The sequence below is a fragment of the Lepidochelys kempii genome, chromosome 1, assembly GCF_965140265.1.
Source record: "Lepidochelys kempii isolate rLepKem1 chromosome 1, rLepKem1.hap2, whole genome shotgun sequence".
In the NCBI taxonomy this organism is placed as follows: Eukaryota; Metazoa; Chordata; order Testudines; family Cheloniidae; genus Lepidochelys; species Lepidochelys kempii.
This window is the reverse complement of record NC_133256.1, coordinates 135,441,512-135,463,726: the sequence shown is the minus strand read 5'-3', so window position 1 is coordinate 135,463,726 and position 22,215 is coordinate 135,441,512. Positions and strand designations below refer to the sequence as shown.

At 43.7% G+C, this 22,215-nt stretch overlaps 1 protein-coding gene across 4 annotated transcripts in view; it reads right to left on the bottom strand.

The window, feature by feature from the left end:
* Window positions 1-707: 707 nt before the first annotated feature.
* The window catches only part of GLRA2 (glycine receptor alpha 2), a 164,067-nt gene continuing 142,559 nt past the window's right edge, over window positions 708-22,215 (bottom strand). For all 4 annotated transcript variants that reach the window (XM_073355350.1, XM_073355359.1, XM_073355369.1 and 1 more), the window contains one exon: window positions 708-2,138. In XM_073355350.1, the coding sequence (XP_073211451.1) occupies window positions 1,860-2,138 (279 nt within the window). In that variant the 3' untranslated portion in view covers window positions 708-1,859. The remainder of the gene's footprint in view (window positions 2,139-22,215) is intronic.

Here is a 22,215-nt window from a genome sequence, read left to right as displayed (position 1 = left end):
GTGGCAAACTGGATGGATGAGACTTGGCTGTGTCCTGTGAGTGAGCTGGCTTCTATTCTCAGTCTGACTGCACTAACCACATCCAACCTCTCCGTTATCTTAGCTGTTAAGTGGGCAAGTGATAGTCCCTAAGATAGGGGTATGTGAGGCCTTAGTTGATGAAGCTTGTGAAGTGCACAGAAATATTAAGACCAGTTTGGAGAAGATTAGAGCCAAGAGGCTTTTGGTTTGTAGTTCATTGTACCTTCCCCTAAGGCTACAGGTTATCAGGGGGAAGGGTCTCCTTTTCCTCCCATTGTACCCTGCAATACAGAGGTCTGCCTTGGGTGGCACTCTTCTCCCCAAAGGCACTACAGGGCTGATATAACTTGTGCTGATGGATAAAAGCTCTCAAGGCTCTGCTCAGTCAAACAGGATTGCTGGAAGTGTGTTAAGATCCATCCTCACCCCCTCGCCTGCCCTGGGGTGCCTCCTCTGCTGTGGTGGGAGCAGGAAGCTCAGGAGGACTGAAGTAGGCCTTCCTAGAGTTCCCCCAGCTGCTGCTTTAAGTCCCTTTTCCGCTGCTGGCGTGACTGAGAAGCTGGCCTTTATTGCAAATAGCACTACCCCGAATGAAAAAGGAGCTTGAAAAGAAAAGAAAAATTAGTAGCACACTTAGCTTTATTGAAATTGAACAAATAACTTTTTTAATAAATGCTTTTACGGCAAGTGTAAAATTTTAAATGATCTTGTTATGTTTTATCTTACAGTTTCTTTTTCTGTGTAAGCAAAAATACCTTTTTTATTTCAATTTTTTATTTTTTTCCTACTTTAAAACATGTAGCAAGGATCTGAACCATGTAGCTCTGGCACCAAAAGGTAACAGGTTATGAAAATCACAGTACAGTTTTAAAATTCTTAGGTTAGTCAATGATATTTAAAATGATCGCCACTTCGAGTAAAGATATAAATTAGAGGTCTGTAAACAAGTTGTGTTTACCTACAGAGCTATCAGTTGCAGCTACAATGAGAGCAGTAATAGAAAGAAACAGAAAGTCAATGCTAAACTGAGCTACACCAGCCAGGAAACAAGTTCTTAATAAATAGTGTGGTACAGAGTAGCACAATAGGTAAAATACAGTTTGGCACCTCAAGCTGCATGTAAAAACAGCAGAAATGAAATGAAATAAGTGCACTCTCTTAGAACAAAAATAAAATGGGCAGTTTAACTGGTTTCTATGAGTGTCAGCTATCAAATAAATAGCACAATACACAAGTTTGACCCCAAAATTACAGTTCTAATAAAGCAAGATAATATTAAAATGCACACCCACAAGGATATTAAAGTATAAATCATTTTTCCCTGTTAGTAGAAATCAGTGACAACGCACAAAAGGACTTCGTGGTGAACTGCTAACTACAGACATTTTAATGGAATGTAGCTCAGTAGACTTGTTTCAAATAGAAAGGCAGCATTATCCTGAATAAGTTTGGTCCTCTTATAACTCACTGTACTGTAGCCATTACAGTCCCATAATAGGTGTTTCAGGTTGGTCGGTTGTTTTTATTTTTTTCAATATCTTAGTGACACTGTTGAGAAAAATTTGGCCCTGTTTAAGAATGTCTGATCAATGCAGAATCTGGAAGAACAATATTGAGTGTATGTAAGGGGATCCGTATTGCATGGTCCCACGGCATTTTTTTTTGGTAGTCAGTCACTTTTTTCCTATGCTTTTTCTTCTGTTCCATTTTTTTGTCTTATTCTCTTCAGTAGCATGGGTGAAAAAAAATCCTCAGTCCAAATGACAGAAAGACATTTCATGGTTTATTTACAAGCAAATCGCTTTGGCTACAAGGTCCCAGCAACCCCAGAGAGTTGCCTACTTCTTGTGAATATCCTCGTGCCGTATAATTTTGTACGTAATCCAGTAAAAGATGTTGAAAATGAGGAAGGCTAGTGGGAACGCAGCTCGGGATATTGTATCAATCCTTTTTGCACGGTCAACAAACTTCTTTTTGATGGACTCTGAATCTTTTGGTGGCGCCAGAGGGGGGTTTGGAGGAGTGGCCTTGACTGCGGTGCCGTCTTTGACCTGGAGACAGTGACCCATCCCATAACCACTGAAATTGAATCGACTGTCACGGGTGATGTCATCTTCCTGGAGAATAAAGGACAGAAATAAGAGGCAATCAATTGTCTGTGTAGAATACAATTAAGGTTGTAGCATCCAGGAGCACTGCAAAGTTCCTTAACAAACCAGCGGACAAGCTTTGTGGTTCGAGTTAATATAACCCTGCCCTACAAAATTCCACTGGTTCACTCACCTCAAGCTGTATAATATTTTTTGACAGGTGAGTAAATATCATGCCCTTTATCATCATCCTGATAACTAGGTGATGAAGACTCCGTGCCTGAGCTGGTAAATTGTCATGACCGTTTTGCCAAGCTGATAAAATAACAATGTTTGAGCTACAATTACTGTCAGCCCTCCACAAATGATTCAAAATCACCAAACAAGTGACTCCATTCTTTTGCGTTCTACTCGGGATGAAATGCAAGCCCAGAAGCTGCTCTAGTTCCTAAATTTGATGTGGCTGAGGACAAGAAAAGTCAGGAAGAGCGTAGAGAACTCACTTGCTGTGCTATTTATTTCACTGTTATTATTATTATTATTTCACTTTTTTTTGACTGACAGACATTTCACTGTTGATTTTAAATAAACTTTCCTGAGGCTCACGAGTGCAGAGTGCTCTCTCATGTCTCTAACCCACAGCTTTCTGATGGCAATACAGGGCAAGGGTCTGCAAAAAACAATGGGCCAGAGCTACAGCTCGTGTGAAGCTTTTTAACTCCACTGTCTCTCCTTCTGTTGAGGGTCACCCATCTGTACCACCTGCATCATCAAGCTTGCTTTGCTTACCTTAGAGCTGACATACTGATGTGAGCAAACAACAATGCATCACAAGCCATGATAAAAGAAACTAGTTATACTGAGTGAGGATAAAAGAAGTGAAGGCAACAAATAGTGCCTTTCAGACCCAAGTACTTTGGTGTGAAGACTGCCATATGCTATAATCACCAGTAGGTGTATAATTGTATTAACACAAGGCTTGTTATCGCTTGGGTCCTTTTCATCTCAAATCTTCAGCAGCGTGAAAGCGAAATGTTTTGCTCTCTTGTTGCGATTTGTTCATTTTCAGTCCTTCTGGGAAAAGCTAAAAAGGTAGAAGTTCTGCTCCTACTATTATTATAAATAAGTAAAGTGCTTAAAGATGAGACTGCTGAGACACGAGTTCAGGGCACGGTGCTTCTCTTGCATTAGTTAGTGACAGTCCTAAACCCTGCTACAATGCAGGCAGAGCCACTGCCTGCAGTGCTTTCTGGGTCACTAGCCATTGTAGACAAAATACAAAGGCAGGATGTGGAAGGTGATTAAAGGACAGCAGTTGTGTTATCACATGTATTTATTTTAAATATATACATATATTCTGTAATTTGTGAGGGCGCTTTAGGAGGAAGTATAGCCTATCGGACTGAGCACAGGACTAGGAGACTCCAGAGTTCTAGTCCCAACTCAGCCACTGCCTTGTTGTGTGTCGCTGGGCAAATCATTTCAATGCTCCAGGCCTGATTCTGATCTTACGCTACTGTAAATCCAGATAACACACCTGGAGTCACTTCCAATTTATACCAGTGTAACTGAATGCAGATTCTAGCCCCTGTATTCAATTTTTCCATCTGCAAAAGGGGTATAATAAATACCTACCTCATGAATTGTAAAGAATAAGTTGTTGTTATATGTGCAGTATATCAAAGATAGAAAATGCTATTCTGTAGGAATACGGTAGTATTACCTTTATTATTTTGTTTTTAAAAAGAACTTTTTCAGTAACCTTTATAAATACCAAAGATACACATAGAAATGCAAGCAGCAAGATGTTCTTACAACAGGTAACAAACTGGTTTTTCTCTGTTGCATGATAAATTATTCTTGCTCAACAGCCCACAGGGTGGGGGAAGTATAGTTATTTTACTTACTGAAAATATACAATACTAGTTTCTAGGTGCCTCGATGACATGCAAAATACAATCCATTATAATAAAACAAAACAATAGAGAAATAGCAACGGCTCCCAACAAACCAAGCCCTTCTGCAAGAAACATAACCCAACTTCACATTCTTCTATTCTCCCACCCCCAGCTCCCTCCATCTCACACATTTTAGCTCTTTCCAGAATGGCCTTTGCTGTGTTCCTTGAACATCAACAGACTCAGGCTATATCAGACCAAGGGAGGGAGTGTATTCCAAATTTAAGGTGCCTTTCAGCTCCAGCTCCTCAATGTGCTTGTAGCCCAGAAACCGAAAGCCTGTTTCTCAGGTCTAAGCTAACCACAAACTTGCACCAGTTTAACTACAGTTGTGTGTTTTTAAATAGATTTAATTAAATCAGTTCAAGTGTGTGTGTAGATAAGGCCTCAGATAGTCAAGCCCCACACTATTTATGGCTTTCTAAATTAAAAATCTATGTTAAACTCCATCTAGAAGCCAACAAACATCCACTGCAGAAGATAATGTGTCAGTGTCGTGCCCACTTAATAAGTGAACTTGCTTCAACTGCTAAATGAATGCAAGCTTAGCCTAATACAGCACATTGCCACTAGCCAGTCTAGATGAATTAAAGATGTGGGTTATCGAGAGGAGGGTCACAGCTGAGTGAAACAGTCCCAATCTCCTAGCCAGGCACAGACAGAAAAAAAGCAGCCATTTTCACTGGTAATGGTCTACGAAGACTCCCAAATTCCACACTTGAGTAACTCACTTTCAATCAAAGAAACAGCTGTGGGCCCAGATCCTGAACTGTGGCCAAGAAACATTCAGAAACAGGCTCCATGATATGGAAATGAAATGTAACGGTCTCCCTGTAAGATATTCTTAATTTTATGTCCATTTATGGAAATGATAAAGGGTGTGTGTGTAGTTTAGTTTGTATGGAGAGCTGTAACTTGCATGGGGTTATAATAAATGAAAAAGAAATATGAGCAAGATTGAAGTGCTGTGTCCCTTAACTGTTCATTCCCAGACTGTCAGAAGAATTGTGCTGTGAAAATTAAATATGACACTTGTCTGTAGGAGGCAACACCATAGTGTAGGGCATAATTACTGTGCTCTCTACATGTACACCAAGCTTGATCAAATCCAGTGGATTGCCTGGAGAACCAAACTATCTGGGCTCCTCTGCGGTATGTGAATGACTCTGTCTGGATGTTAAGTCTCTCAGGACAATGAAGTTTGGAGACTTCATTCCTGCTGGGGCACCTGGATTGGCCACTGTCGGAGGACAGAATACTGGGCTAGATGGATCTTTGGTCTGACCCAGTATGGCTGTTCTTATGACTCCATAACCAGGTTGGATAACAGTTCTGCCAGTCCATTTGTGATGTACACACAGTCGTCTGGTCAGCATATCAGCGGGAATCTCACATTAGTCTGCCTCTGGGTATACATAGCAGAAGCATTCATTCCCATTATTTCGCTTTGGGGGTTATTTCCCTTTCTGCACCAAATGGATATAGCATAACAACCTCACTTTCCTTGTCCTGCCTAGGCTTATGCAGGTCTGAGTAGACTATAGTGTGGTTATTTTAAATGTATGTAATTAGTGCTGCATTTTAATTAAAATGTGAGACAATCATTAACAGGGCTGCCAAATTGTGACAGAAGGGAACGGGAGTTTTATTAAAGAAGTGAGTTTACATGCAGGAAAATCCTTCAACCCAGAGATCCCAGCTGAGATGAAGCACACAGGGCAATAGAGGCAAATGCCTGAAGAACCCAGGACAGGGAGGCAGAGATCAGAGACGCACAGAGACCCAAGGGAAGTGGTGTGGTGGGAGCAAAGCTGATTTGGGCTTGATTCCACTCTGTTTAAGTTTAAAGCTGCACTCACTCCAGGGAAGTCAGTGTAGTTAGACCAATGTAAAACCAGATCTGTTTGGGTGAGGTCTGTGGGTCAGTGACAAACTCCAGAACCCTATCTGCCCACAAGGCAACCAAATACAATTTAATTTACAACTACATTTGCTAAAACCTAAAAACTTCCCAAACTGTAAATACGTAGGATAAACTTCCCTGACACAAGTCTGCCGGCCTTTCTCATTGATTTCTATGGGGAATGAATTTCTGACCAGCCTAATTGCTCTCAGTGAGTGGAAAATGGTTGCCCATTTTTAAAGGGGCTTTAATTCTGCTCACTCTGTGCACCTGGTGCATGACAGCCTCCAGGTACCACCACCATGTATCCCTCACCGCTACAGTCCGCCAAGGGAAACACCTCCACCAGAGCCAACAATTGAGATCCTGAGGTTGTCTGCTGCACTGGGATTATTCTTTGACAGTAAATTCCCAAGTGCTTTCACCCAGCCCAGGTTTAAATGTTTCAGGCAATGTGGCTTCCACGACTTCCCTTGGGAAATTACTCTATGGTCTATGCTTCAGCTCGAATCAATTTGAGGGACTTATTCTCTGTCCTGGACAGTCCCGGTCACCTGATCCAGTGAAGAGGACAAAATGATGTAGCATTGTAGTGTCTTAGCTGACTCCCAGGACTTGGTTACAGTTCTAGTGTGGCTGGCAGCCCAACAGATCTCACCGTTAGGAATCTTTTCCTGATTTTTTCAGCTTTGGTTTTCAATTCTTTCAATTTTCCCTCTTTTCAGTGAGACCGTATTTAGGGCTAGATTGTAAGAATACAATCTCCCCTAAGTAAGGGGCAGCGCCTATCTCGGAGTCACTGTGTGGTCCCTGGGGAAGCAGTGTCACCTGCAGCAGCCTTTTGATAGACAGTGATGACTTCCCTTTTTATGCCTGCTGGCTTGTGAAATGGGTGAGGGAGGGTGGATTTAAGGATTCACCCATGCCCTGCATGCTTACCTACATCCCACTCATATGCATGGAAAGGAGAGTGGCAACCCTACAGAGGGTTCCCCAACCTGAGCTGTGACCCACAATGTAGATAGCCTATACAGGAAATTAAGTGAGTACCTTATGCACCCATACTCCCCCTGTAGTTGCATTGAGCAAGCAACAGTCTTCCCCAGCAAAGAAGGAAGCCTGGCAGCTACCAACAGCACAAGAAGGAATGATAAAAGAGGACAATCCATGCCATGTTGTGGGGATGTGGGGAACCAGCTGAATTCCCCTGCCATCTTTGAGTGTTTCCCATATCACTGCCACTTACTTCGGTCGAACATAACAATTACATGCATATAATTCCTCCAGCTAAAGATTAGCCATGCGGAGAAGGAAAAGAACATGCTTTTTTCCTCCACTGATAGATCCTCTCCTTTAAACTATACACTAAAACCACAAACATCCAGAGAGAGAGATTACCACAGCTTCCTCAGACAGACCTCATGCATTTAATTTATGCAAATGCTTCTCAAAACTAAACATTTCAAATGATATTAATAATTTAAAATCCTTCGCTAAAAATAGACAGGAATGTCTGCACGGTCTTAAAAGTATTCGCATGCAAGTTCCATTAGGTTTGTTTGGGTTTTTTGCAGCAAGTAAAGACAATTGACAAATCAATGCCTTTTCCAATTATCAGTTTTAAGCACTGAGCTTCTCATCAGTAAAGTGTTGGGTTTTCTCCATATCTTACATACTATAGATTATCCTCTTTCCTGGCTTTGCATATCATTTATGTTCTGCTAGCCAAAAATCTCAATCATCTGGATTTCACTGGTGATTTTTACGTGGCTCTGAAGTGAGATTGGGTTAAACAAAGTTGTTGCATCTTAAAAACATCCTGACAGCTTGATGCTAATAGGAATTTACTACCACAAATTCTCCGTTGTCTTTTCATTTTTAATCTGCTTTTATAAAAGGATCATTCTATTAAAACATTTTTTTATTCATAGCAAATGAGACATCATAAGATTAAAGATCAATAGGCATTCAAAGATACAGCAACCTGATCTGTTAACCTTTTACGCAATAGTTTTTTCATTGGGTAAGTGATAAATGCAAACTCCCACAAGGTCATTAATAATATGCATAGGATGGAAATGAAATAAGGCCTGTGTAAAATTTGACCATAATCATGTACACCAAGCCCAAGTTTGCTATATGGTCTTGTACAATTGATAGTTGTTTACCATATAGACTGCATTGCATGTATTTGTGTTTGGGCATCTCTTTGCTATAATGGTCTGCATTCCTTACTTGTTGTCTATGGTATGATAGATTTGGAAGGAGTTTGGGGAATACTCAATGGGATAAAAATTAACTTATCTGTATAGTGGGCCAGCCCACTTTATTGCTTTCCAGTCTTGAGAACAGGAGTGTGATACATCCAGCAGAGAACAGGAGCAGTCTTTAATGGAAAAAAGGGAATTACGGAAATAGGAGTTATTTTACATACCACTATCAGTTTCCTCCTCCCAGCTGTCTCCTCCTTTGCCTCTGCTGGCTGCAGTAAAATCTCAGCAGTCCACTCTCTCCCTTTTACTCCTTTTCCCATCATATCATCAGCCTGCTAACCCCCAGCCCTGGCCATTGCCTGTTTTCTCTGCTCCCACTCCCATACCACTGCCTCTGGAGAAAGTCTCAAGACCATGCAGATTTTCACCGGGGTGGTTTGCTCATCCTTCTTTTTCAAAATGGTCCTGGCCAAACAGCATCATGTTGCCATTGTCACTGGCTCCTAGGCCCATCACATCCATTGTCTATTTGCCACATGCAACTCCCTTCACAAATCCTCTTCTCTTCCTGCCCCCTCCTCCTGTTCCATATAAGATCTCGCTCTCTTTTCCAAAGAGAAGACCAACAAGCTTTCCCATGATTTCTCTTTCCAGTCCCTTTCCTTTCCTTCTCTAAGGCTATGACTAGACTGGGTGGGGATGCACGGATGTAACTATGCCAACACTCTTCTCATTCTCCTCCAGGATTAATGCCCTCACCTGCTGAATACTTCTAATCCCTCACCCTGCTCCTATGAGTCCATTCCCTCCTGCCTCTTAACCTGATTTAACCCCAACATCTCCCTCCTCCTCAATTTCTCTTTACTCTTTGGATCCTCCCTCTCTAAATAAAAGCATACAGGGGACTCCCCCATTCTCAGTAAAATGCCATTGGATTCACCAGACTGTCCCGCTTCCACCGTATCTCTTTCCTTCCCTTAATCTCTAACCTCTTTAAATGTGTCATTTATAATTATTGCCTAAAATTCACTGATCTCTGCCAGTCTGTGTTCTGTCCCCTTCACTCCACCAAAACCGCCTCACAAAGATCTCTAGTGACCTCTTCTTAGCCAAATCTCAAGGTCCCCACAGCATCTCACTCTTGACCTGTCCACTGCTTCTGCAATTCTGTCCTCTCCCAGTTCTATTCCTAATGTTCTAACTGTTACTTCAGCATCTCTTTTGGTGGGTCCTTCTTGTTCATCCTACCAGTATCAATAGGAGTGCCACAGGGCTCTCTCCTCCCGCCTTCGTGATTTACACCTTTTCTTTGCGTGGCCCATCACTTCACTCAGTTTCAATCATCATATCTATGCTGATGACTCTCATATCTATCTCTGTACCCCAAATTTGTGTCTCTCCATCCAATCCTGCACCTCAGTTTCTCTTTCTTAACTTGCTCCTAAACAAACGCCTTATCTTCCTCTTCCAAAGCATCTCCTTTCTCCGTGTCACTGGATCATGTAGGAGGGTACAAAGCAGCTGGAGCATTCTGCTGAATGTGACTTTTAGATATTTGTTAGCCCAATAACCTCACCCAGTGCCCTCATAGTCAACATTTGAGCTTCTTGTGGACTTCAGATTTCTGCATTCTCATCCTTTGTCCAAAAAAAAATTTGCTCTTAGAGGAACAGTTCTGAGGCCCAGCTGGACTCCTAAGAACACTAACATAAAAAACGTTGGGTCACAGGCTCTTGATTGCCAAACCTGTTTCAGTGAAAACAATATAGACTTGGCTACTAAGGTACATGAATTTCTCTCTCTGTTTAGTTTCTGAGAATAACTAAACATGCTTGAATGCTTACACTGATTTTAAGTGACTTAGAAATGTAGACTTTTAAATAGAAGTTGAACAGAAAACCAGCTAAACAGAAGAACACACATCTGTTTTTGGAAATTCATATAGTTTCCCATATCTCAAAATAGTTCTAATTATGCAAGACATTTTGCAACAGCTCATGATCTATTTGTACTACATTTCACTAAATAGGCCATTCCCAGATCCTGACATGAAAAACTGAAGTATCGTTGAATCATGTTGATCGGCCCTTCCCTGTCTTGGCTTATTCTGATGGCTCAGAAACTTGCTGCATGATCCGCTTACTGAATTTTGGAAAATGAATACTAAAAGTATGCAAACCCAGAATGTGGGATTTTGTTATTTTTCTAAGTTTGGAGCTTAACAGAAAGAGTTGCCAATCATGCATATTAGATGGTGCTCTATGCTACGCAAAACTCAATAACTTGCTAAATTATCCATAAGAAGAGAGATTAATGATTCAGCATAGTGCTGGAACTGCAGTGCCATGCCCGGTAATAACAGGTACAGTAATGGCATCTGCCTTTTCTTATATGTTCTAAATTTATACCTGTGTGCTAAATTCTATATTAGCATACACAACGCCTACAGGAACACATGCTTAATAGATAAGCAATATTTGTTTAAGCTTTAGGTGTTTGCTAAAGATAAGGCTCAAACTGATGTGTTTTCAACTACTGTTGGTTCTATTCTTAGAGAATGAAGTTTGGCACTCAATAACATCAATTGCAATATGTTCTTTTTATACTTGAAGGAATGTCAGTGTCTTGAAATTAAGGGGTGGAGGAGTGGGGGAATTAGGAGAGAGGGATTTGGGGCTGCAGCAAGGGGAGGGGGGCTTTGGGGAGCAGGATAAATGGGGATGGGAAGTAGGAGAGGTGAGGGAGATTGGGGGCTCAGATGAGGGAGGTGTGGCACGCCAGCTCTGCCAGTGCAGCAGAACCATGCAGCCCCAAATTCCCCCTGTCCCCAGTGCACCCCAACCCCCTGCACCCCACAGCTCTGCCAATGTACCCCAATCCATGCACAAACCCTACACACATCCACACCCATAGACTGTAGCTCTTTGGGGCAGGAAGCGTCTCTGTTATTAAAGTGGTGCAGCAGCACCCCTACAGGTAAGGTTGTCTCACAACTTCTATTTAAAAGTCTACCTTTCTAAGTCATTTAAAATCAACCTGTTTTGTTGGATTCCTTTGAAAATTTGGTGCAGGGTAAGGTAAGGTTAGTGACCCAAATTTGGGGTCCTTTGAGCTAGGGGTCATGGAGAGGTAACCCCTGAAAAAAACAGCATTTTTTCAAAAGGTTTCTAAATGGCTTTTATTTTATTTATTTATTTATTTATTTTTGGGTACAGAGCTGGAGATCCAACTATCGAGGTGATGCAGGTCAAAATGGTCACAGTCTGACTAGCTTTATCCAAGGTAGTGCATGGCACCCACTACATCTTTGGGAGACCCAAATTGAGAACAGCATCTAAGCACATATTCCCTTCTTCTCTTACACAGATGTGTAGTCTGGAAGGACTACAGTGTGCATGCACCAATAAAGGAAAAAAACAGGAGAGGGTTTCTATAAAGCCACTTTATGCTTGCCTGGGTGGTTCAAAGGAATAAGAAAATGTATCCATGTCTTACCTGAAACTGTCCTTTCATGGACTAATGAGGTCTCCAGACCCAGGACATTGGGCACTCTGCTCTATGCAGCCCCAGAGGAAGGCCAAACCTGTCAATAAGAGGCCGGGGAGTTGTGGCTCCACCTCTGAGAAACTGCCAATTGAGACACTTCCATAGCCTAGCACTTTATATCAGTAAGGAAAATTAAGATCTAAGACAAAAGAGAACAACCCTCCTGCAGAGCAAGGAATTCAATGAACAAACACTGAGTGCCAATTTATTATTCAATATATTTTCCCAATTAACACCCCATACAGGGCAGGGGGATCTGTGGACCTCAGTACTCCAAGAAAGGAAATGTTCAGGTAAGACAGAAAAAAATGTCCTATTCTTATTTGTAATGATGTCTGTCCATTGAGCCATCACATTGAGATTTTCATAGAAGTGCCCACTTTGGGAGGGATGGGGGGGGGTGGAGAACAACAACATTCAGTTATGTATAGATGTGAAAGAGGATAACCTTTTCCTAATAGTTACTGGGATACCACAGTAAAGAACATCTGTCTACTGAAGGCAGCATCAAATGGCTGGATGTTCAGCTTGTAGAATTTTGAAGGTAGCATGAACAGTTGCTCAGGTGGCTGCTTTACTTGTATGAGGAATATGATCTTTCTGCCCATGAATTTGCCATGGCTCTGAGGGAGAGAGCTCCGACATTGGAAGATGGAGCTAGGCTTTTTGATTTGTAAATTTCTGATATACGGTATCTCAGCCGTCTGGAAATGGATGTTTTCAAAGTCTGACACCGGATAATAGAGCACAAAGCTTTTGTCCTTCTGGCCTGAGCTGTGCAGTGACTAGATCAGGGGTTGGCAACCTTTCAGAAGTAATGTGCCGAGTCTTCATTTATTCACTCTAATTTAAGGTTTTGCGTGCCGGTAATATATTTTAACGTTTTTAGAAGGTCTCTCTCTATAAATCTATATATTCTATAACTAAACTATTGTTGTATGTAAAGTAAACAAGGTTATTAAAGTGTTTAAGAAGCTTCATTTAAAATTAAATTAAAATGCTTATCAGTTTAGTGCAGTGGTTCTTAACCTGGGGTGCACGCACCCTCCGGGGGTGCGAGACATGTGAGATTTTTTTAGACCGTAAATCATTGAAAACACGAATGAAGCACAGGCACATAAGTACAACTACTTTGTGTCATCAAACATTATGTATTTATTAACATTATACATTTTTTAACCATTACTGTAATATACAAAAAGTTTTTAAGCTAACTGTAGTGTAATTTTTTATAAAGCGCTGGGCCCAGGCCAGGAGCAGAGCCCTGGGCTGGCTGCCAATACCCCAAGCCGGCAGGAGAGCTGAGCAGGGCCAGGGTCCCGGACCCCAGCTGGCAGGGGGCCAGGCAGCTGGAACCCCAGACCAGCAGCAAGGTGAGCAGGGTCGGCAGCTGGTATCCCAGGCTGGCAGCAGGCTGAGCAGGGCAGATGGCTGGGACCCCAGCTGGCAAGGGCCTGGCAGACTCAGACTCAGCGGACTGAGCTGGGTGGCGGACAGAACCCCAGACCGGCAGTGGCTCACCCACTGCCGGTCTGGGGTTCCGCCGGCTCCTGCCAGCGCGGTCCTGGCCACTGGCCCCACTCAGCCCGCTGGCAGCCGGGGGTTCCGTTCACCCAGGCAGGCAGCGGGCTAAGCGGGGCCGGCGGCCAGGACCCTGGCTGGCAGCAGCATGCCAGTAAAAATCGGCTCGCGTGCAACCTTTTGGTATGCATGCCGCAGGTTGCCGACCCCTGGAATAGATACATTAGGAGCTCTGCAGACATCCACAGTATGCCACAGTTTCTCTTTGAATGGGTTGGAGCTGAACAGAAGGATGGAAGAACAATGTCCTGTGCTTTTATAGAGCCTGAAGCTAATCTTTAATATGAAACCAGGGTCAATTCTGAGGACCACTTTAGCTTTAGGGAATGTGCAGTGTGGAAGTTCCAGGAAAAGAGCTCCTAACCCCAAACCCCTGTGAACAGACATGATAGTCATAAAACAAGCCATTTAATTATTAAAAAGTAGGGACACCTTCGTGAGTGGTTGACATGGAAGGTCTGTAATGGCACCGAGAACCAGATAAGATCTCATAGAATAACTTTATGCAGGGCAGGAGGAGGTAGCAGAGATGCTGCTGTCATAAGAAAAATGTTGGACATCTGGGTCAGAAGAGATTCACTACGTCTCTACTGCATAAAGGATGCAAGGCAAAGCAGTAACTTGTTCTTTGTGAGTGTGAACTGCCAGAGTCCATTTTGAAGAAATTCAAGAGTCTATGGTACCAATGCAGATTTGGGGTGCGGAGGAGTTGGGGGAGGACTTAAGACCCTTGTCTTGACACCAGTGGTTAAAGCTCCATCAAACCCTGGCATACGCTCAGTTAGTAGATGTACTGGCTAAACCTCGTTGGCTTACGAGGCTCTGTTCAAGAATTAGGCAGCTAGGCTCAGACTGTCTGGATTTTGATGCATGAGATTAACTGGCCATTTTAATATCATGTCCCTTCTGGATGGAAAGCAGATGGGAGGTCTTTGTACCCTGTCAAGGAGATCAGAAAGCCAAGGTCTCCTTGGCCAAAATGGGGATGCCAGAATTACCAGTGCTGCTTCTCTGTAGCATTTTGGTGAGGAGAGAAAAGGGTGGGAAAGCATATGAATACCTTTTGGCCATCTTTGCAACAAGGCATCTTTTGCCTTGTCTCTGTGATCCCACCAGCAAAAGAATAACACTGAAACCTTGTCATTTAGGTAGGAGGTAAACAGATCTGTCACTGAGAGACTAAATTTCCTTTACCAGGAGATGAAACACCTCTAGGTGTAGTTCCTGTTCTGGATGATCTAACTTTTGCCTGATGAGCCAGTCAGCTGTAACATTCAATTTTGCCTTGGATCTGGGAGCAAACTGACTGCGCATTGTCCTTTTCCCAAGTCGTCAGGAGGTGAGCTTCTCTTTGAAGGACTGCAAACCTTGTTCCCTTTGTCTGTAGATGTATGACATGGCTGAGATGTAGTTTGCCATGATTAGCACTTAAGGTAAGTCAAAATATGGGAGCAGAGTCTTGACACCATATGGATTGCCCTGAGCTATCGCAAGTTTATGCTGTGCTTGCTCTCTTGTTTGGACTAGATTGGACAGTCTTCCTTGGATAGTCCTTAATCTGTGTGAATGACCCTAGAATCCTCCTGGTGTGAGATGCCTTTGCTGGTGGGTGGATAAAAGATAGTTGAGAGAGGAATAAGAAAAAGCTCTATAATGCCCCCGTGTGAGCATTGACCCACTAAGAATATCCACATGGGAGACCACTGATCACGGATCAGACAGAGGCATATGAATGCATACTCTCCTGGAGAGGCTGGCTGTTTTGAAAAGACTTCTCTGCTTCTCCAGCCTTTCCTTCAATAAGCAACTTTGCAGAGGACAGTAACTCAGAGATTGGGAATATGCTGAGACTGGTAACTGACTCACAAAACGGTGGCTCTGCAGTGTCTTTATTGCTTCAGTGGCACAGGCTCTGGCTGACACTGGATGAGACTTGGAGAAGGAGGTCACCCAGGAAGGGATAGACATAGAACCCTTGTTTTCTGACAGCTGCTATTAACACTACCAGCACTTTCGTAAACACTTGCATCATTGTAGCTAAACCAAAGGGCAAGGACCTGTATTGGTAATGTTGCGCTCCCAGAGCAAAACTGAGGAAGCATCTGTCAGGCTCTTGAGTTGGGATCTGGAGAAAGGCATCCTTCACATCTATAGATGTCATTCAGTCCCATCCGTTGATGGCAGTGAGTGTGGATTTTAAGGTCACCATTTTGAAAATTTTATTTTATTTATTTTATTTATTAATTTTAATGATCTGTAGAGATATTTGATGTCGAGACGTGCCCTGTAGCCATTTAAAAAAACAAAAAACAAAACAAGGAACAATACAATGTAAAGCTTTTTTTTTTTCTCTGAAGAGACAGGATGGGTTCAATTGCTCCCATTTGTAGGACATCTAGGATGGATTTCTGCATACCCTGACTCCTCCTCAGGTTCAAAGCTCTTTTTTTAAATAGGTTGAGAGAGACCATACTTGCAGTACCATCCACCCACGTTAGCATTGCTTGTGAAAGCATGTGAGGCACTTAGGGTGTCAGCGGGCAATTCTCTGGTGTTTGTTTATTCTTGTTGGCCTGATGCCCTCAGTTGCAGGGTCTATTGCAGCTGCACAGGTGGGCCTCAGGGAAAAAAGTCTGGGAACGCCTGTGCTAGAGGCATCCCCAAATCAGATTCTTTAGAAGATGGAAATTGGGGGCTTTCTTGTGCTTTATGTTAAAGTGACGAAAGGGTTCTGAACATTTGTGAGACTTTATTATTCCTCCACTTGATCCTCCTCCTCCTCAGATTGATGGTTCCCTAGAAGTGTGTGTGTGAGGGGGGGAAACTTTATAGTTGCTCTTTTGAGAAGCTTTCTTGCCCTGAGAGAGAGGAGTTTGTGCTGAACTGTGGCCGGAACGGGACTTCCCAGGGTCTTATGATTTGTTAAAGGGAACTTCCTGGAAGTGGCCTGGAGATAGTTGGAACCCATTCCAGGAGCACCACAGGCTCCAAACCTGGACATTCACAGGGAGTCCTTGGCCTGTTTGCTGCACTGGGAGAGAGTGCTGGGCTGACATTGCTGGCAGGGAGTAACCGAGCCACTGCAGGGTTGGGCAGGGATGTGCTGTGGAATAGAGGCTCCTGAAGGCTCCTTACCAGGCTCTCCTTGCTCTCTCTCTGTCCAGATCCCTGTCAGTAGCGCCTTGCCACCGCAGCAGTGCTGGGGAGTGTCTGGGCAGCTGCTCTGTGATTAATGGAGGCGGCTGTGAATGTCGGCTCCAGTGGCTGGGTCAAAAACTTCCCTGGCTCTTTAATTCTGTATATTAATCTCCACTCCCACTGCATGGGGGATGAGGAGGAAGGAACCTCTCCTGGCTGATCTCGAAGTGCTGCTGTTGCTTGTGCCAGGCCCCATGGGATTTTGCTGCTGAGATGTTGCCCATGTTTCTTGGGGGCTTTCCTATGTGGGGAAGGAGGCTGCTGGAAACGCTGTCCCTGTCTGACCACTTGAAAGAGACTGGGGCCTCCACAGAACAGGTACAGGTACAGGTCTCCCTGCAGGCATGTAATCAGCAGGGGAGATGCAGGAGACCATCTTTTGTGTTCCCTCTCATCAGGGGAGATGCAGGAGACCATCTCTTGTGTTCCCTCTCATCATTCTCCATCATGTTGCAAGTCAGTGGACTGGGTCTTAGGACACCTGGGCTCAATTTATGGCTCTGCCATAGACGGTGTGAGTTTGAGCAGTCTCTTAATCTCGCAGGCCCAGATCCTCAAAGGTATTTAGGTGCCTAACTCCCATTGGCCCTGTCAAAAGGGGTGAAATTAAATTCCTACACATGCCCCTGGGAGTCACCTAGATATGACAGTGAAGGGGACCAAGTAACTGGACAGATAGTAAAATGAGAGGACCTTGTGTACAGATCTAGAGCAGTTGCCCAGCTTACAGTGATGGAGTGTACTACCTACTGTATGACTTTTCCCCCCGTGATGTTTCTTTGCAAGTTTCCAAAGCACAGTTGCGGGTACAACAGGCAGATTTCAATTTAAAATTAAGTATAAGCCTGTGACAGCTAACATCAAAGCAAAGTTTCATTTCCAAATGCCTCTCAATATAGAGGAATATATGTCCCATTGTACAGGAAAATATAGTAACCCTCAAATGAAGCCACCTCTGGGGCTAAATGCAGCCGCCAAACTGAGATCACACTGCACAACGGGGGTTGGGGGGGAGGGAATATTAGCCAAGGAGAACAAGGCAAAGCCCCATTCTTACAAACAGTGCAATGGAGTCTCTGATAGCCTCTGTTTTTAAACTTCCATGTACAAATAAGCTGCATGGAACGCAATGCCCCTGCCTCAGAAGGATGAAGGGCTGCGTCATCCCTGGAAACTGGTTTGAGGGAATCTAGGTATTTCAGAATGTGATGCTTGGGCCACTAAGACATCACCACAAGGAACAGCTATGCAGGGGACATTTTAAATGTGTTTGTCATGTTTAAACAGTTGCTTCCAACTTCTCTGTCTTGGAATAGCTCCTAAAACAAATGAAAATATAATAAATACAACAATCTGTTTAGTCTTGCTATGAGTGCAGGGGACTGGACTAGATGACCTCTCGAGGTCCCTTCCAGTCCTGTGATTCTCTGATTAAGAGATTATATCCAAGGTATGACATAGTCATATGTTCCCTTTCTGCTCAGCAGGGACTGCTCTAATAACTATATAAAACAAAGAAAAAATAGAGAGGCAGTTCCTCCTTATAGCATTATAAGATGATGTTGTGTTTAGTTTGCCTACTGCTTCGAAGGTGATAAATTATATGATTTTTTGCCGTTCTATACGGCTGCTGTTTATTAGGTTGTCAAATCCTTGTGCAGAAATCCAATACTGCCCTCTTGTCACACACTTATCTAAAACGTGTACTGCTGCAAGGCCCAAAATGAAATAGCTATTGTGTGCCGACCTGCCAATTTGCCAGTGTTGTCTACAAAGCCTTGTAAAGGTCCTTCTGACTCAAACTACAAGTGTCATGTTAGTAGCCAATATGGCTAGCTGCTGCCTTTTATAGAATTATAGAAGCACAATATAGTCCAGGGGTGGGCGAATTTTTTGGCTTGAGGGCCACATCAGGGTTCCAAAACTGTATGGAGGGCTGGGTAGGGAAGGCTGTGCCTCCCCAAACAGCCTGGCCCCTGCCCCCTATCCACCCCATCCCACTTTCCGCCCCCTGAGGTGCCCCCCTCAGAATCCCCCCCATTCAACCCCTCTGCTCCTTGTCCCCTGACCACTCCCTCCTGGGGTCCCCTGCCCCTAACCCGGGACCTCACCCCCATCCAACCCCCCCTTGCTTCCTCTCCCCTGACTGCCCCAACCCCTATCCACACCCTCACCCCCTGACAGGGCCCTTGGGACTCCCTTGCCTATCCAACCCCACCCTCGGTCCCCATCCCCTGACTGCCCCCCCCCCGAACCTCCATCCCATCCAACCACCCCCTGCTCCCTATCACCTGACTGCCCCCTAGGACCCTCTGCCCCTTACCCAACCCCCCCCCCACTCCCTGCCCCCCACCACCTTACCACGTCACTCAGAGCGGCAGGACTGGCACCCGTGCTGCCCGGCCAGAGCCAGCTACGCCACCGCACTGCCCAGCGGGATCTCGCAGTCCCGCCGCCCAGAGCGCGGGCAGCACAGCGAGCTGAGGCTGCAAGGGAGGGGGAAGAACAGGGGAGGGGCCGGGGGCTAGCCTCCCCAGCCAGGAGCTCAAGGGCCGGGCAGGACGGTCCTGCAGGCCGAATGTGGCTTGTGGGCCGTAGTTTGCCCACCTCTGATAATAGTCTCTACTTTCTTTTCATTCGCCTAATGTTGCGTGACGATAATGAAGATTGCACATACCTTAAAAAAGTCATTTGGGCACTTTAATCCATAGTTCTGCCTTCTCGCCATCAATCTTTACAGAGCTCTGACTGCTAAGCTAACTGCAAACATTCTACAGTCAGATCTGCTTTCTGAGACTCCACTGTGCATTTAAGTTTTTGTGTGCCACCATAAAATAATTATTGGATTAATCTTTGCTCATGACGCAAAACTTGAAAATTGCTTCCCCAACGAAAGCAGAAGTTAGAACTGGGAGTAACTTCTAAAAGGGTCTAGATAATGGGGAGCAGTTCTTAAGTCTGAGATGGTAAGCAAAGACTAAAAAGACAGATAAGCTGACGGGAGACTGACAAGGATATGAAATCATATCCCTATATAACTCACATCACATGATTTGAGTTTCAAAAGTTGTTTAGCCTCTGTTGTTACAGTAGAAAGAGAAGTCAGAGAGACCAGTCCTAGAATGGAAAAGATTATTAAGATTCTTGGCTGGGACAATACTTGTTTTTTAAAAACTGACCTTTTTTCCAAGTCTCCTTGGAAGTCAAGGAGAATTATAGGACATCATCAAAAATACTGTGCTTGAGGTCAGCACATCCAAAAAGAAGGTATAGCCTCACTGAGGAGCTGGACCCTCACAAGTCTCGGTGATGAATTCACTGACTGATATAACATGTGATAGCCACGCGATGGAACAAATTATATGAAAGCACTGATTAATATTTTCACCTGCTCTGAACCTCTGACTCTGCTGCATGATAGTTCTCTCCATAAGAGTGGGACAGAAATGAACAACCTACAAGGCCAAATTGTTTTCACCAGTTCCAACTGCTGTGTGCGTCCCATGCAGGACAAAAGAGCTGGAATCTTGCAGTACTTGCCCAGCTTAGAATTACCCCGGCTGGACGAAGCTCTCAGTTGGTATAAAGCCGGTGCCAGCTCCGACAACCACCACTCCCTCCTTTTGGTAAGGAGGGCCCAGAACAGGGACAGAATAAAATCTCCACTCCACATGGCTTTGCCAATTGTCAGCTGGCGTATGATCCCTTAGGGAACATAATCACCTGACATAAATCAGAGCAGATCTTAGCATGCTCTAACTTGCACCAAGGCCAGAGCAGCTGCAGTGTGAGAATCAAGGAGCTATAATCTGCTCCCTAACAGCCCTCTCTCTCTCTCTCATGTGCTGAGTGGGTCTCAATGGTGCAGATCTGGCCCACTGGAACTTAGGTATGCTTCTACAATGCAAGGCCACAGACAGCATATGGCATTATCTTTAGAACAGTGGGATATCAGTAAGGAAAGTGAAATGTGAGAGGAAAAACTAAACAGAACTCAAAGAACATATGTTCTTTGTTGGAATGAAACAATATATAAGATCATATAGGATAAGAAAAGTATTCTTGAAAGAACAAATGTTGAGATCAAATGTATGCAGCTGATAAAAAAAAAGATCCTTTGTCTGCTATTAGGCCCAGATTTCACAAACACCCGCAAGATAACACAGGACCAGAACAAAGGATGATAAAGTCCTGAGTCTTCACATGGCAAAAAGCAAAATACAAGTTGATTATATTTACCTCAAAACAACACAACATGAGCCTCAAGAAAAAAGAGAATGATGATCTAAGAGCAAATAAGAGAAACAGACAACACACAAAGATGCATCCCCACCATATAAAAATAATAAAAGAATATAAATGGGCAACAGTAGTGAAACTTAAAAGGGTGGTTGCATATTTGAAAAAAAATAGACACATAAGTCCTTCTTTGTATAGACTCAAAAAGAATCTTTTTATCTGCAGCAAGAACTCTGGACATCACTTTTTGTGTCTGCAAAATCTGCTTGCGTCAGACTCTTAATACTCTGACAATCCCCTTGGTCACTAGAAGGAGGAACAGCATTATTAATCCCCCACGTTGACATCCAGAACATAAAAACGGCAACAGAACAGAACATGAAGAGCTCAACCCATGTCTAAAAAATGGAAATGCTTCACTTGCTGTGCATGACAAACACATCTACAACATCTTCAAACCAAGGAAATGTAGGACTTGAATGCATTTTAAACGAGAATTGCTACTGTTAGCCATTCAATTGCATTTATGTCATACTTTTAACTTTGTATAAAGTAGGAGTCACAGCAAAGGGCTGAAACTAGAAACTCAGTTTCCAAATGCTTGGATAGCACAGGTGCGATGTAAAAACCTTGACAACCTGCATCATCCCCAATCTCACATTGTCTTAGCCAACAGAACCATACAGCTAGTGCTCTAACCTACAGGGTTCTTCATGCACCTTGCTGAGTGCTGCCTTTAATGGAGTGCACAGCCCTTAGCATGATCGAGACCTTAAACATCATACTAGGACTGGTGCGCTCTCTCACTCTCTCTCTCTCACACACACACGGAAAGAAAATACAAAGAACTGGAACTCCTTGCGCAACTAGGACCCAATCCTGCTGTCATGCTGGCCGGAGGGGATCACAGCTGTGAATGCCAGCTTCAGGGAAAACTGTCAAAAAGCAGGGCAGAGATCCCAAAACTGGTGGTATTATTAGATTTCACCAACCCAGTAACAAATGTGAACTCCTGGATCATTGTGCTAGTCTTACCATGAAGTCACAGGCAGTCTCCTCGGGCACTCCATCTATCTTGCCACCCAGACAAGCTGGACTTAGTGAGAAATGGTCACTTGCACCAATAATCACAAAATATTCAGGTTGCTTCCAGTCCCAAGAGACCAGTCACTTACCCCAGATCAGTTGGTACCTTAGACCACACACCAAAGATATATCTGGTAGCCAATCCTATAGTAAACTAACTAAGGATTTATTAACTAGGAAAAAGGAATTAGAGAGTTATTACAAATTAAAGCAGTCAACATATAAGCACAAATGTGTTACAGCCTTAGGTTCCAAAGGCTGACAGAGATATAGTAATCTGTCCACTGAATGTCTTTTAGGTCTAACTCAGGTTGACTCTGGGGATTTCTGCTTTTGTTTTTTAGCTCCAGACTTTGTGAGAGTCCAAACAGAAAAAGATT